The following is a 13,604-nucleotide window of genomic DNA, read 5'->3' as shown; positions in this document are numbered from 1 at the left end:
TTGAAATATTGAATACCTGTTAATAAAAAGTATTTCAATTCTTCTATCCAGGAATTAGTCTAATATTGAAAGGAAAAAATTCCATAATTCGTTTCGCTGAACTTAAATTCTATGTGTAGATGATATGCGTCTAATGCTTTAAGTTTCCAATTTTTTTCCAAGTATTAATTTGGGTCTACGCACTTTTTTTGGCAGACGGTATGGACAGCAATTCTGTCTATAAGTGAAGCAACTTAGAAACGAGACCAAGTTAGTATTGACTACAAGAAAGAGAAACTAAAAATCAACTTCAGAATTCACGAAACGTACAATGGACAAAATAACGATGAATTATTACCCAAAGACGCACTTCTTTAAAGTTCATCCATCATGGCACCGATGGCAACCTGAATTTCGAATTCTACATAGGAGCATCTTTAAAAAGCGAACTGTTGACCGTGCTTAGAATATCAACTACTACCGGATCTATTTAGCGGAACCCAACCATCTTTGCTCAGGTATTCGGTACTCCCTAATCATTATACAAATCAGCGAAATGCAAAGTGACCCGGTATGATTGTCGTATAAAACTGCACCCACCGAATTAAAAATTCATTGATTAGTGTTCTGTCAATCTGTGAGCAACAACAACAAAAAAAATGTGGAGGTTGACTTGTGCACTTTTAGCGGCTGTCGTGGCTGTAGGGGCTGCAGATGTTACACCCCGATCGGGTGATCAATTGGTATCAGTGGTACTGAGCAAATGTGGTGATATGGGGTGTGTTAAGGGATACGTTTTGGAATATTTGGATAACATTTTGGGCCTGCAGTCTGAGGGAAGGAGCGTTCAGGTACTGAAATGATATGAGCATTTTTAAAAACTGTTACTGATCAGGGGTTGTTTGGTAGAACATTGACAATGCCATCTACAAGCGCGCCGCTCGCGTACTAGAAACCCAAGAGTTTAAGCTGCGAGTTCCAGAAATCCTCGCTGAGAACACCGACATTGTTTACAACCCCGCGACCGGCTTGGATATTGTAGCTGATGAAAATCAATGTAAGTATCAAGCTGGGGATTCAACTCAACAAAATCGAAAATTGCTTCGACAGCCCGAGGAATTCTGAAGAAGAAGCTGTTGCTTCCATTCCTGATCCTCTTCAAACTGAAAACCAAGTTGCTGATGCCCATTTTCGTCGCTCTTGCCAGCTTGAAAGCCTTCAAAGCCCTCATCCTCTCCAAATTGGCTATTGTTTTAGTTCTCGGTTTTATCATCTACCAATTGTGCGCCAAATCAGGTAATGTTTCCGAACAACTTCAATCGCAACCACTAAATTTGCGCGTTATAGGAATGCCTATGCCAATGATGACCATGGGACCAGCACCCGAACCTCCAGCGTCTTTGTACGGAGCTCCAGCTCCAGGTCCCTCCACAGCTCCTCCAAGTTCATACGAACCAGGCTGGGAACCCAACACTGGAGGACCCTACCAAAGAGTCTGGTCTGGATCTAGCAACGAGGCCCAGAACTTGGCCTATTCGGCTTACTACCCAGGGTCTTCCAGCTCTTCTGGATCATCCACTAGTCGCCCATAAAAATCTTCCTGGCTGATTAGATTCGGCGGATATTTATTTTGTGCATTGTTAATTTATTTGTTTTTATTAAAGCTTGATTTTGGAGAAGAACGGTGTTCAAGCATTTAACTAGATGCGGTTGTTTCATTGAATGGAGACAGACTTCGGTTTTAATCCGAGCACGTTTCAAATGTTCGCAAGTCGGTCACTAGAATGAAGCCATCGAAAATTTGAAATGAATTTGGATGGCGAATATTCAATGCTTTATGGAGGCTTCATTATTTTTCAATAATGGCGAATGTGGATCAATCTTGCGCTGTACAAAAAAGCGAAGGCAAATGTAATTTTCAAAGTTTTTAGAAAGCGCTAAACACGATGAAAAGTAGCAATGCTTTTTTAATTTAACCTGTAGATTTGAGGACACTTTTGTCCTTAAAGAGAATCGATGTGTATTAAATCTTCATGGGCTCTGAACAAGAGAACAAACAATGGAATATTGCCGATTTTCAAACGTAAAAACCATCAGTGCTACAATATGCTGCCATCTAATAGGAAATGTTTAAATCCATGAGAAAAACCGAAAATGTGAAAATGGATCGCTTTGAAATGAGTTTCTAAGCTGTTGATCTTTGCATGGTTGTGGTTGGTTGTTGCATAGGGGTCACAACTTTCCGAAGACTGTTGCCAAATATTGCTTGCAGATTTTTTAATCTTCAATCTTCGTCACGCGATAGCAAGTTGCTTAAATTCTTGCATGCATAATTTGCGAGAATATGATATATCACAAAGATAGTTAAAAAAAAATTATTGATAACCACGTCCCTATGAACAAGGAAATGAATATCTGACAACGTGGGATGTTGGCCATGCACTATTCACCAAGGAAATCAGTAAATCCGTAAATTCAATAGCAGATATCATTTTTAGCTTGCATTTACAAAATTAGTACTAAAAATAGCCTCCTACGCCGCATTAGATTAATTTACAACAAAAGCTTTAAAACGTTGGCAGAAAATGTGATTATTATCATATTGTTAAACACACTCATCTAGTAACAAATAAAAACCGTTTTATTATTTTACGTTAAAATCGATTACGCGGTCTGAATTTTTCGTTTCTCTCGTTCACTTGGTTGCATCTGAACAAAGTGTGCAGTGAGCTTCAATATGACTGTCAGCAGCAGCAATGGGTAACTATCCTTTGTTTTTTCTTTAACATTTTCAAAAACATTTTTTGTTGTTGCTTTAAGCGCACACTCTGCAATGTATTTTTTTCTAGCCAGAATGATTTTGAAATTGATTTTGGTGATCGTTAATACCGTTTTTAGGAAGACAACAGTTTTCTAGTTCTTCGGTTCTGTGAAAATCACACCTTTTTAGTATTCAAGTTCGTCAGCTTTCAAAAGTCAAAATTAAGCAATTTTGATTAGAAAATTGCCTTAAAAATGTATCCCAAACTTCGATTTTTTCCAGTTAAGTCTGTATTTTATTTTTAAAACTACATATTATTAATTCACTGTTAACATGTAATTTTGTTTTTTTTTGTCGTTATCTTATCGGGATTCACAAGGATTTACCATTGCAACAAACTATACAAATATTAGAAGTATGACATGTTCTAAATGTTGAAATCATTATCTCGAAAAAAAACACCTTGCCATTGTTCTGATAATGCAAAAACCGCTAAGTAACAAGGTTTAATGACTATTTAAATTACAAAAACCACCGAGTGTCGTCTAATAATAAGGAAAATATTTGATACGTATGTAGAAATAATTACAAACTTGAGGAGTTGCGAACATATGTTTCTGTTTCGCTATTATTCCTAATAAATGTGGTCTATTTTTAAATGCATCTTAAAGCCAAATGTTCACATTTACATTCTGGTAATGAGTGGTTTTCGCTTAACTTATAAATGAGTTCGAAGCTATAATAAGATATTGTTGGTTAAAAACCCTTTAAAGTGAACCAAAAATGTCGATTATTTTGGATCTGAAACTTCGAGTGTTTCTGAAACTGAAACTGAAAATTTGAGTCATTTTGAGAAACTTTTTGAAAAAATCGAAAAACACCGCGTGTTTTTTTAGCTCAATGGATTATTCTAAGTTGTCTGATATGGATTTATAAAGGCTTCCAGTCTATAAGGAGGAACATCTCGTCGGTTAAAAATTTTGGAGTTTGTTGCATTATTTGTTGAGAAACTTGATATTTTTGAAAAAAATCGACCTTATGAAAATTTCGGCTAGAAGTTTAAATTTTACGTTTTTCGGAGCTCGCTTAATTTTTTTCGGTCTGAAAAGTTCCCTGATTTGCATTTATAATGAGTTCCAGTCTAAAATAAGGAACATACCGTCCGTTTGAAATTACAAACACCGCTTAAATGAACCAAAAATGTCGAGTATTTCGGATCTGAAACTTCGAGTGCGTTTTTTATATTTTTGAAAAATTCACCCCTACTCTGATGAAAATTTCGGTGAAAAATCAAAATTTCACGTGCGTGTTTTCTGAGCTCACTGCATTTTTTGCGGCAAAAGAAGCTCCTTAATATGCATACATAAAATGTTTCTATAGTAAAGAAAAAATCGACTGCTCAAAATCGCTTAAAATGAACAAAACTGTCACAACAAATCAAAAATTATTTCAGATCTGAAATGTTGAATGTGTTTTTCACTGATCTCGTTGCATTCCTCGTTTCCTAAAGATGATAATGAAGCAAAATTTGCAACATTTTGAGGAACTTTTTTTAATTCCCTAAATTTTGGTAAAAAACAAACATTTGTATGCATATTTTTTGAGCTCAATGGTTTTTTCCCCGATTATGAAACTCCCTAATGTGCATATGCATAATATGTATAATAAATATAGAGCGACAAAAAGTGGCTTAAAATAAACCAAAAATGTCGATTATTTCGCAGCTGTAACTTCGACTGTGTTTTTCAATAACGCTCGTTGCATTCCCCATTTCCTACAGATAAAAGCGATGTAAAATTCTAAATATTTTGAAAAACTTTTCCAATCCAGGCTCACCTTTATGAACATTTTGAACAAAAGTCAAAATTTCACATGTGTGTTTTTAATACGTGTCCGTAACTATAATTAGAAAAATATAGTCGGATAAAGATGGTGAACGCCGAAAGAGCCGCTTGAACTGAACAAAAAATATGGAATATTTCGGATCTGAATTCGAGCGTGTTTTTCTCGTAAAATTCGAGACAGTTTGAAAATTTTACATTTATTGAAAAAATTGACCGGGGGAAAATTGGGGGAAATTTTGAAAATTCGGTCAAAAGTCTAAATTTCACATGCATGTTTTTTGGGTTAAGGAAGTGTTTCCAACCTAAGATTCAAAGCCAAATACATTGTATAAATATATTGTACTATAGATAAGAGTTCAGTGATTAAACAGCTTGTATGCTCTGAGCAAATCATGCCATTGAATGCGTAACACTTATCAAATCTCGCTTAATACCAACGTAAATCGCATGATTGTGTGTGATCAACATTGCAAGCAATGTTATTAATAAATCTATATAAAACGCCCCAGCAACTAACCAGGCTACACAGCTTTTTCTTCAAAAGACCATGTTGTTTTAGACCCCCAGTAACTCAGCTACGAGCTGAGCCTTCCTTGGACAGTCCAAATTATGACTCGCTGATCTTAGTCGTATCGCCTGACCAAAAAATCAGCTCCAACATTCTTTCCAAAGCTGTGTCAGCAGCCTTAGAGCTCGATCCAGCCTTAAAAACTGAGCTAGCTTTGCTGCCGGTTCAGCTGCCAGCTAAGCGATTCATTTATGCCCCTACGGGTATGTATAGAAATATTCCCAGAAAAGTAATCGTAATAATAATGGAATTGTCTGCAGGCCCAGTGGATCCAGATTATGACGATGTACGCGTCTTCCAGACCGCAGGTGCGGCTGGCATTAAACGGGCCTTGAAAGCAGGCAGCAAAAGACCTTTGCTGGTCCTCGAGGAAAATCAGACCTTTGCAAATGGACCTCTCGTTACTCTACTGGAGGTTTTGAGAAGCTTATATACGGTAATAAAGCGCAGTCTTTTTAAATTACGTTATGGAAGTTTGAACGGTTTAAATAATTGCAGCCTTTGGAGGTGCGGGAACATGACCCGTCGAAGACACAAAAAGTGGACTATTTGGGAGTTTGGACAAACAACGAGGCCCAAACCCAATCGCTCGTCCAACTAGCTGCAGTTATCGAGTCGGGAAAAAGGGTTGCTTATGATATAGGAGGCGCCGATCCTGAAAGGTGAATAATCTCAGCCAGCGATAAGGGAGAACTTGTCCCTGGTCTCAGTCATCTCAAGTGGGGGACTTGATATTAAGTGTTAATTATTGTAATAATTCTGAAAATTCCCACTGATATTGGTATTATCTCTGGGTATATTATAATGGGCTTATCTATTATGCCTCTGTACTTAAATAAAGCGATGTTTGTACTTTTCCTCAGCACAATAGCGAGGTTGAAGTTCAACTTGATATAACGCCAGCTTATTTACAATGTTATGCACTAGACTATTTACTAATATAATTATGACATATTTTCCTTACTTTTTTAGTTTAATTCATTTTTTACTAATTTAGGATGGCGCCGCCGAGAGTAGAAGAATACGTGACTGACCTATTTGCAAACTCCTCGATTAAGGTGGAGGTGATCAGTGATATTCAGCGAATTAAGAAAGAATATCCGCTGTTTGAGGCCGTAAACAGAGCCGCCAGCTCCCAAGACCGCCATAAGGGAAGGATTATTTTTCTGGAATATCAACCGCCAGAAACACCCAAAGAAACGCTGTTTCTGGTTGGAAAAGGTAACAGGCCAGGGATAAAAAATATATTTATCGAATTAACCAGTAAAAATAAATTGCGGATACCAAAAAAATCTGTTTCAGAGCATAAAAGGTTTTTTTTAAAAAACGTTTTATAATTACGCTCAATTTCTTCGGCAGTATTGTAAAAATTGACTCAATAGTTCGATGAAGTGGGAATCATTCTAGAACCAAAAGGCGTTGAAAAAAGCTTGTGGAAAGTTCGACATAGTAAATTGCGCTTCCAGACACACATCGAAGTTCCCCCAAAATAGTCCTGCAAAGTTCGCCATTTAGTAGTTACTTAGCTAGTACGAAATGCCCCAAACAAATTTTACTCATGCAAAATGCATTTTCGATGTTCTTTTTTAATAGAAATTGTTTAGCTTTAATGGCAGTAAACTTTCCCTAATTTATTGTCAACCTTTTTTATACAATCCGCCACTCTAAAGTAAGTCAGCTTAAAAAACTTTACATAATGAACTACGCCGATTTGTCAGGAACCACAATAATCCTCAAGTTTCTGAGTTAGAGATGTTTTTTTCAGGTGTTACTTATGATACTGGCGGTGCTGATGTTAAAGTCGGAGGACATATGGTGGGAATGTCCAGAGACAAATGTGGAGCAGCTGCCGTGTTGGGATTCCTCCAGGTAGTGAATCTTCTGCAGCCGAAGAATGTTCGAGTTGTGGCAGGAGTGGGCATTGTGAGGTTTGTGAATGTTTCAAAATCCTGTCGCTCACACATTGAGCAAGACTTTGATTTGCAGAAATAGCATCGGCTCAAACAGCTACGTGGCTGACGAAGTTATAACTGCAAGATCGGGAGCTAGAGTGCGAATTATCAACACCGATGCCGAGGGACGGATGATAATGGCTGATATTTTATGCAGGGTAAGTACCAGAAAAAATTAATAAATAAATCCGGTATTATATGCAAATGATGCCGGCAACATTTTTCCTGTTGCGCAACATACAAAGATCCTGGCCCAATATAATGTAATTGTTTTACATCATTATCGGCTCATAATTAATTCGCCTTTAAATGTCATGGGCTGAATTTTTCACATAAGCCTGACAATTGCAAATCAGATGCATAACAGCAATTAAATCATTAGCTCTGTGGTTTTTTCATGTTAGAAATAAAGCTTTGATCTAGATTTATCGGATCACTGTGTCCTTTAATTAGTATTGTAGTGTGTGGGGCCTTATAAATAGGCCAATACGGACATTTTTGTGTTTTTTCCATGTAAATTCCTCTATGTAATATCTGGACTTGCTTGATATGTGACACAACATAGATTGGCACATGTTCGTGTAATAAAATCACTTCGATACAATATCAATATTTCATGGCTGATCAGTGAGTTAATCAGGAGACGTAAGAAAAAAGCCCTATGAGGTAATTTTACCGTAATAAATAATGCGGATAGCAGAAAAAAGGAAAATCCTGTAAAATATTATTAATGGACGATGCCGTGACATTGCATTATAACAATCGTTTACTTTCAAATGGTTCAGTTCTGTAAAAAAAGCTATAAAATTCCTGTTAATACGCCTTCTCAATCAAGAAAACTACCGTTTCTGCATATAAAAAACTTAATTTAATTCACGTACCTGTTATTTATTCTTATTTTTATTTTCTACCCGGTAAATGTCACACGTGATTCGATCATCGCATTATGTAATGGAAACGTGCATTGCACAGTCCACCTACTTGTTTGTTTTAACTTCATTTACATAAAAATTCACTATCAATAATACGCTATAGTAATTCACTGCCCAGGCAGTTCCGATGTGAACTAAAAAATCTTGTCTGTTACTACAGTGCTTTAAAAATTAACAGTTTTTGATTGTATTTGGTTTCTTAAAAACTGATGCTCTAATTAAATTGAGAAAACGTACTAGATGATATGAAGAAAATAAAATTCCAGCAAGAAGAATCAGATGATTAAACAAAATCGTAGACGAGTCAAAGAAAACGTGTGTTATCTAGTTTAACTGAAGTTGAGTCTGCAAATGAGAGAAAATAATCGAAAAATATGAATTCGAATTATTTTACATTGAGGCCATTAGCACCTAATTACAGGTTTTTGTGCAAATAACAAACTTACAATCAAAAAAATTAGTTTTAAGCTAAGTGCGCAATAAAAAAACTTTGCCTAATTTTTATATCAAGTTGAGTTCAGTTTGGAATCATTATAATTTATGAATCGTTTGGTATTTAGTCCGAAAGTCCAAATTTGACCTAAAAATTGAACTTCAAAAACGAATCATTAGAAAAAAATGTACATGAATTTCTTGTTGCAATTTTTTAGAAAACTGTCCATTTCTTCATCTGAATTTTGTTTTATCCATTATAATCTTAGTCGCATTATTCAAAAACTTGTTAGGTAAAATGTTCAGAAGCTATCGACAAATGTAATCATTAGCACAAGCTGAAAAGTTTCAAAATGTATTCTCTGTTGTGTTAACGCTTTGCTACAATCATTGCTTCTGTATTTTGGGCACAGTTAAAATATTTACTATTAGATACCACTTTTCTATCTTCTATCTGATTCCCATCTTAATGTATTCTACATGATTTTCTACTTATCGTCAAAACGTTGATTCAAATATTTTAAAATCCGAACTATATTCGAAGCTTAAAAACACTTGTTGGCTTTACTGCTTCAATAACAGTTATTTAACCTTTTTTTAGCTTCTAGAACCAAAATGATAGACTTATTGAACATTTAAAATGTTAATTGCGTGTTTGTTTATGGTTTTTGTAACGGGAAAGCTACAGCTGCTCTTCAAGAATCGTAGCTTTCAAGCAAATATGGGAATTAAAAAAGCTTGCAAATCCAGAAAATATCTGAACGATTTACAATCCGCTACTTAACTGGTAGTCTCTTGAAAATACGCCGAATTAAAAATTATGCAAAAGTGAGGACTAAATCCATTTGCGTAAAAGAAAACAACGTTTAAACTGACAAATAACTTTTACAAACTTCAAATCTTTGTAATGCAAGCAGACGCGTTTACTTATGGAAGCCGAAAAATGATTAGGAAACTTTGAGGATTTTAAATTAAATTGCTCCAACTGAAGTTGGGATCAGAACAGTCCATTAATGTTACATGGAAAATGCAATTACCAACTGTAATAATTATGTTATTAACTTCCTAGAAACTATATCAAATGAATTAATGTTCAAATAAACATTCCTGGGGCTTTTTACAGCGTTATGAAACATCAGTATTTAAAAATTTATATTGATTGATAATTATTAAAATTCAACTATTATAGCAATCATTACGAGCTCATGTAAAATTATATAATTTTCAGCTTTACATGTAGTACCTTATATAGGTGTAGTTTAATATCCGGCCAGTTGGGTATTTTCGAATTAATTTTACTTTTACTTAGTTGGGCTATATTTTATGGAGGTAAGATGGAATCCATTTGATTAATTCTGCGACATAAATTGTTTGAATATAAATTGCAGGATTTCACATGTAGCTAAAGTGTTGATTATTTATCAAAACACTTTGGAATCAAATCAAGCAGCAAATATTGCTGCTAAATAGAAACAGATATGGTTATTGGCACTTAACTCACCTTGGGGTTGATTGTCGCGGATTCACTTGTTATGATAAATTTAAACTTATCAAATGACTGTGATTTTACGTATAATTTAGTGAGAGTAGACAGGCATTCAAATACAAGTATTTAGATTCTTGCTTCAGGAATTCAATTGAAAACGTACATTTTGAAAAATTGAAGTGTTCTCAACTGATGCTGAAAGTGACTAGTTTATAGTTCGATTATTAAGACGGGCGTGTTTCTTCTATTTGCTTGCTACCTTTGTTGATTTGCGCATAAAGCAGCAGGAATCTGCGTAATGCTAATGGGGAAAATGTTGTTGATAGGTGGGAATCAAAAATATGCCATTTTACGCAAATGTATTTTGTGAAACTGACAATTCTTAATTTTTTGTAAATGTTGCTAATGCATCTGAATCATATTGCCTCATTGTGGGGGAGACCTCCAAGAGACTTGTGTTGTTAGAACTTTTGGCGTCTGTTGTCTATTTTATTTAAAAAAACTTTCCACTTCTAAATCCAGATTTTTGATAATGTTAAACTGACTACGAAGTTCGCCCTCATTCCGTATTCATTTTAAATGTGGAAAAGGAACGAAAGAACACAAAAAGGGCTCCTTTCGTTCCAATTTCCAAAAACCCGACCTGACTTGAGAGCGTTATTTGCGACCAATCTCATATATTGACCAATCCGTTTCTATCTTCTTATTCCCCGGTCTAAAAACAATGTGGTTTTTCCATTGCTCGGCGGATGCGTTGGAGAATGTGTGAATTCGAGCGGATACCTAGATGGCTCCGGGGTCCACTGGAGGGAGACCCAGTCAACTATCACATTATTCAAATTTATCTAACAAGGCAAGACAAAATTAACCAAAAGCGTGGCATTGGAAGAAAAAGGGTCAGTTGCTCCATTTTTATGCCAATTTCAATAGGGAGGCACGTGGGGAGGCGCTACGCCCAATTTTAAAGGCGTCGAAAGTCTTATCATTTTCTGTCGGCTAGTAGAAGACGTACAGCAATCTTGGAAGATAAAAACCCTTGAACTAGACCTGCAAGTGTCCAAATTTATTGCTAGCTTTACTTCTGTTTACATCATATTTTTCCAGCCAAATTACATTCAAATACATTTTCCCCCTTAAAAAACAATGGTCTAACATAATTTATCCAATACACGAATAATTCAACAAGGTCGTCCTGAAACTGACCTAAGAAATATTTATTTGGTTGCGTTGATACGGTTACAAAGATATATGGTTTGGTGTTCGACCTTCGCAAGATTCGGTTTGAATTTGAACATTTTTTAAGTTTTTTGCCTTGCAAATCGGCTGAATTTCTATTATCTTACATCGCAGAACTTAACGCGTAAAGTCAAGGACAAGATTCGAAATCTGATGGACTGAGACAATCTAATGAATTAGTAATCAGAAAGATTGCGCCTCAGAGGGGAGAAATGCGCTGAATACAAAAATGTTGTTGAACTATCTGTTTTTAGGAATGAGTCATGGAATTGGAGTAAACCTTGTTAATAATAAAAACTGCGTCTAAGCTTATGTTAACACCCACTGATATAAATATCTAGGGCAAAACAATCTTTAAACACAAATATTCTACATATTTAATCATGTGTGAATAACACAGCTACACCTTTTCACGTGTCCAAGCCAAGCGCAACTCCTCCAATCGAAAAAAGTCGATTTTAATAACGCTTAAATACCAAGTTTTTGCAAAAACTAATAATCACCACAATATCTATAAACGCGATTATAAAAAGTCGGCTACCCACTCCATAAATATGTATTATTTGAATGCAAAACGTTAGAAACTTAATTGGGGCGACATATTTTCAATAGGTCGAAACGTGACTCAACGTGAACTCTAAATATTCATCATAATTGTAAACAGATTTTTTGCATAGTTTTATTATTTATAGCTAGTTTCAAAAGCTCAGTAGGAGGCTTTTCTCCCAGTGACCTGAATGAAGACTTGAAAATGATTGCCTTGTTACAGTCAGATTAAAACTACTTGAGGAAATTTGCAGAAAATTTAGAAACATCCCAAAACCCCTTATGGCGATTGTTTACAAAAACTTTCATTTTTTGTGTGTTTTGTTCTCACTTCCAATTGTTCTTTCCCCAAAACATACTGAGGCAAAAATATGTCAATGTTTCTGTTGAATTTGGGCAGGTTTTTATACCTTGGCGCTGTAAGCGCCAATGTTTTGCAAATTCAATAATTTTTTTCTTCACAACTGGGTGAGCGGAAAAGATTTCCAATACAGTATTCAATAGAACGGATTTTAGAGCATTAGGTCCTAAAGGTTTACTTGTCGTAGATTGTCTACAAAATTTGGGTGATTTTTTAAACTTTGATTTTAGTTTGGTCTATTAGAGCCAAATGAATGTCTTTTATTAGACCTTCTGTCGAATTTGCACTAGTTTTTGAACTTGGACGAGATCAAAAGGACGATTCCAAAGTGTGCGACTCACTTTTATGCGAATAAATTGTGTGGATAAATTTTACATTTACAACTAGGTGAGGTGAAATGATGCCCAATACACCATTCGATATAGCAGAGGTATTAGATTAGATCAGACATTTTTACTCTTCTTAGAGGTTCAACTCAATATGGAAGCGAGGTTTGAAACTATGGCGTCTATAAGTGTCGGCGTTTTGCAAACTCATTTTAATTTTTTTTCTCCAAAACTATCTGGAGGCAAAGGGTAGGTACCCATGATGCCATTGGCTAGATAATTATTAATTCTTTTAGAGCGAAAAGTTTCACTTTTATGCGCCGTTCTGTTGAATTTGTGCGAGTTTTTAAACTTTGACGTGTAATTGCGACTGTAAGCGTCGATGGTTTGAAAAATCAATTTCAATATTTTTTTCATCCGCAACTATGCGAGGTGAAAAACACGATCAAATGGAGTTGAGTTTGGTCGCCTAGGATCGAAATCGACACTTTTTTTAGAGTTTCTGCTCAAGTTGGGAAAATCTTTTTACTTTAGTGTGCTTTGTCTCCCAACGTTTTGCGAACTAATTTTTAATACTTCTTCTTGCCAAAACTGAGTGGGCCGGAAATATTCTGGGTGCACCACGATAAAGCGCCCTTTGCTCTATTAGAAGCGAAAGCTTGACTTTCAATAGATCCTGTTGAATTCAGGCGACTTTTGAAACTTTGCGGTTTGTTGGTGTCTATAAGCGTCGGCGGCTTGCAAAACTGATTTTCAATTTGTTTTTGTCGAAACCATGTGAAGACAAATGATGTTTATAATTCCATTGGATAGATAATAGTTTGCTCTTTTACAGCCGAAGGTTTCACTTTTATTCGACTTCCTGGTGAATTTGGGCGAGTTTTTAAATAAACTTTTACGTGTATTGGCGACTGTAAGCGTCGACGGTTTGCAAAATCAGTTCCAATAATTTTGCCAAGAGAAGCCTTAAGACCGAAAGCTTCACATTTCTTACAGTTGCAACTGAATATGGATTTATTTTTACTTTGATGTGCTTTGTTGTTTCCTAACGAAAACGGTTTGCATACTCTATTTGAATAATTTTTTTCGCAAAAACTAAGTGAGTTGGAAAGAAGCTGGAAGCACCACTGGATAAAGCGTTCTTTGCTCTATCAGGTCAAGGTTTGATCGAGGGGGGGGGG

General features: G+C 35.7%; 2 protein-coding genes across 2 annotated transcripts in view; both read left to right on the top strand.

The window, feature by feature from the left end:
* The first annotated feature begins 192 nt into the window (after window positions 1-192).
* On the top strand, window positions 193-1,684 carry LOC109535188. The gene is made up of 4 exons (XM_019901060.2): window positions 193-830; window positions 889-1,036; window positions 1,090-1,275; window positions 1,327-1,684. Exons 1-4 carry the CDS (start codon window positions 639-641, stop codon window positions 1,569-1,571), a joined length of 771 nt encoding a protein of 256 aa, XP_019756619.2. The 5' UTR covers window positions 193-638; the 3' UTR covers window positions 1,572-1,684.
* Window positions 1,685-2,436: 752 nt separating this feature from the next.
* The window catches only part of LOC109535187 (putative aminopeptidase W07G4.4), a 17,881-nt gene continuing 6,713 nt past the window's right edge, over window positions 2,437-13,604 (top strand). Inside the window, exons 1-7 of the mRNA XM_019901059.2 lie at window positions 2,437-2,739; window positions 5,144-5,355; window positions 5,413-5,588; window positions 5,651-5,814; window positions 6,150-6,373; window positions 6,918-7,080; window positions 7,139-7,262. Of these exons, the coding sequence (XP_019756618.2) occupies window positions 2,717-2,739; window positions 5,144-5,355; window positions 5,413-5,588; window positions 5,651-5,814; window positions 6,150-6,373; window positions 6,918-7,080; window positions 7,139-7,262 (1,086 nt within the window). The 5' untranslated portion in view covers window positions 2,437-2,716. The remainder of the gene's footprint in view (window positions 2,740-5,143; window positions 5,356-5,412; window positions 5,589-5,650; window positions 5,815-6,149; window positions 6,374-6,917; window positions 7,081-7,138; window positions 7,263-13,604) is intronic.

Source organism: Dendroctonus ponderosae, unplaced genomic scaffold (genome assembly GCF_020466585.1).
Source record: "Dendroctonus ponderosae isolate FM_Combo_2020 unplaced genomic scaffold, Dpon_F_20191213v2 Dpon_F_20191213_5, whole genome shotgun sequence".
Classification (NCBI taxonomy): Eukaryota; Metazoa; Arthropoda; class Insecta; order Coleoptera; family Curculionidae; genus Dendroctonus; species Dendroctonus ponderosae.
Note: the sequence above shows the minus strand (reverse complement) of the source record. Positions and strands in the feature narration are given on the sequence as shown.

What these genes read in the sequence shown, in the direction of transcription:
- LOC109535188 (XM_019901060.2), top strand. Translation starts at nt 639, where the DNA reads ATGTGGAGGTTGACTTGTGCACTTTTAGCGGCTGTCGTGGCTGTAGGG. An exon ending in CTGAGGGAAGGAGCGTTCAG is followed by an intron (nt 831 to 888) that starts GTACTGAAATGA and finishes GTTGTTTGGTAG; the next exon opens with AACATTGACAATGCCATCTA. An exon ending in TGTAGCTGATGAAAATCAAT is followed by an intron (nt 1,037 to 1,089) that starts GTAAGTATCAAG and finishes TTGCTTCGACAG; the next exon opens with CCCGAGGAATTCTGAAGAAG.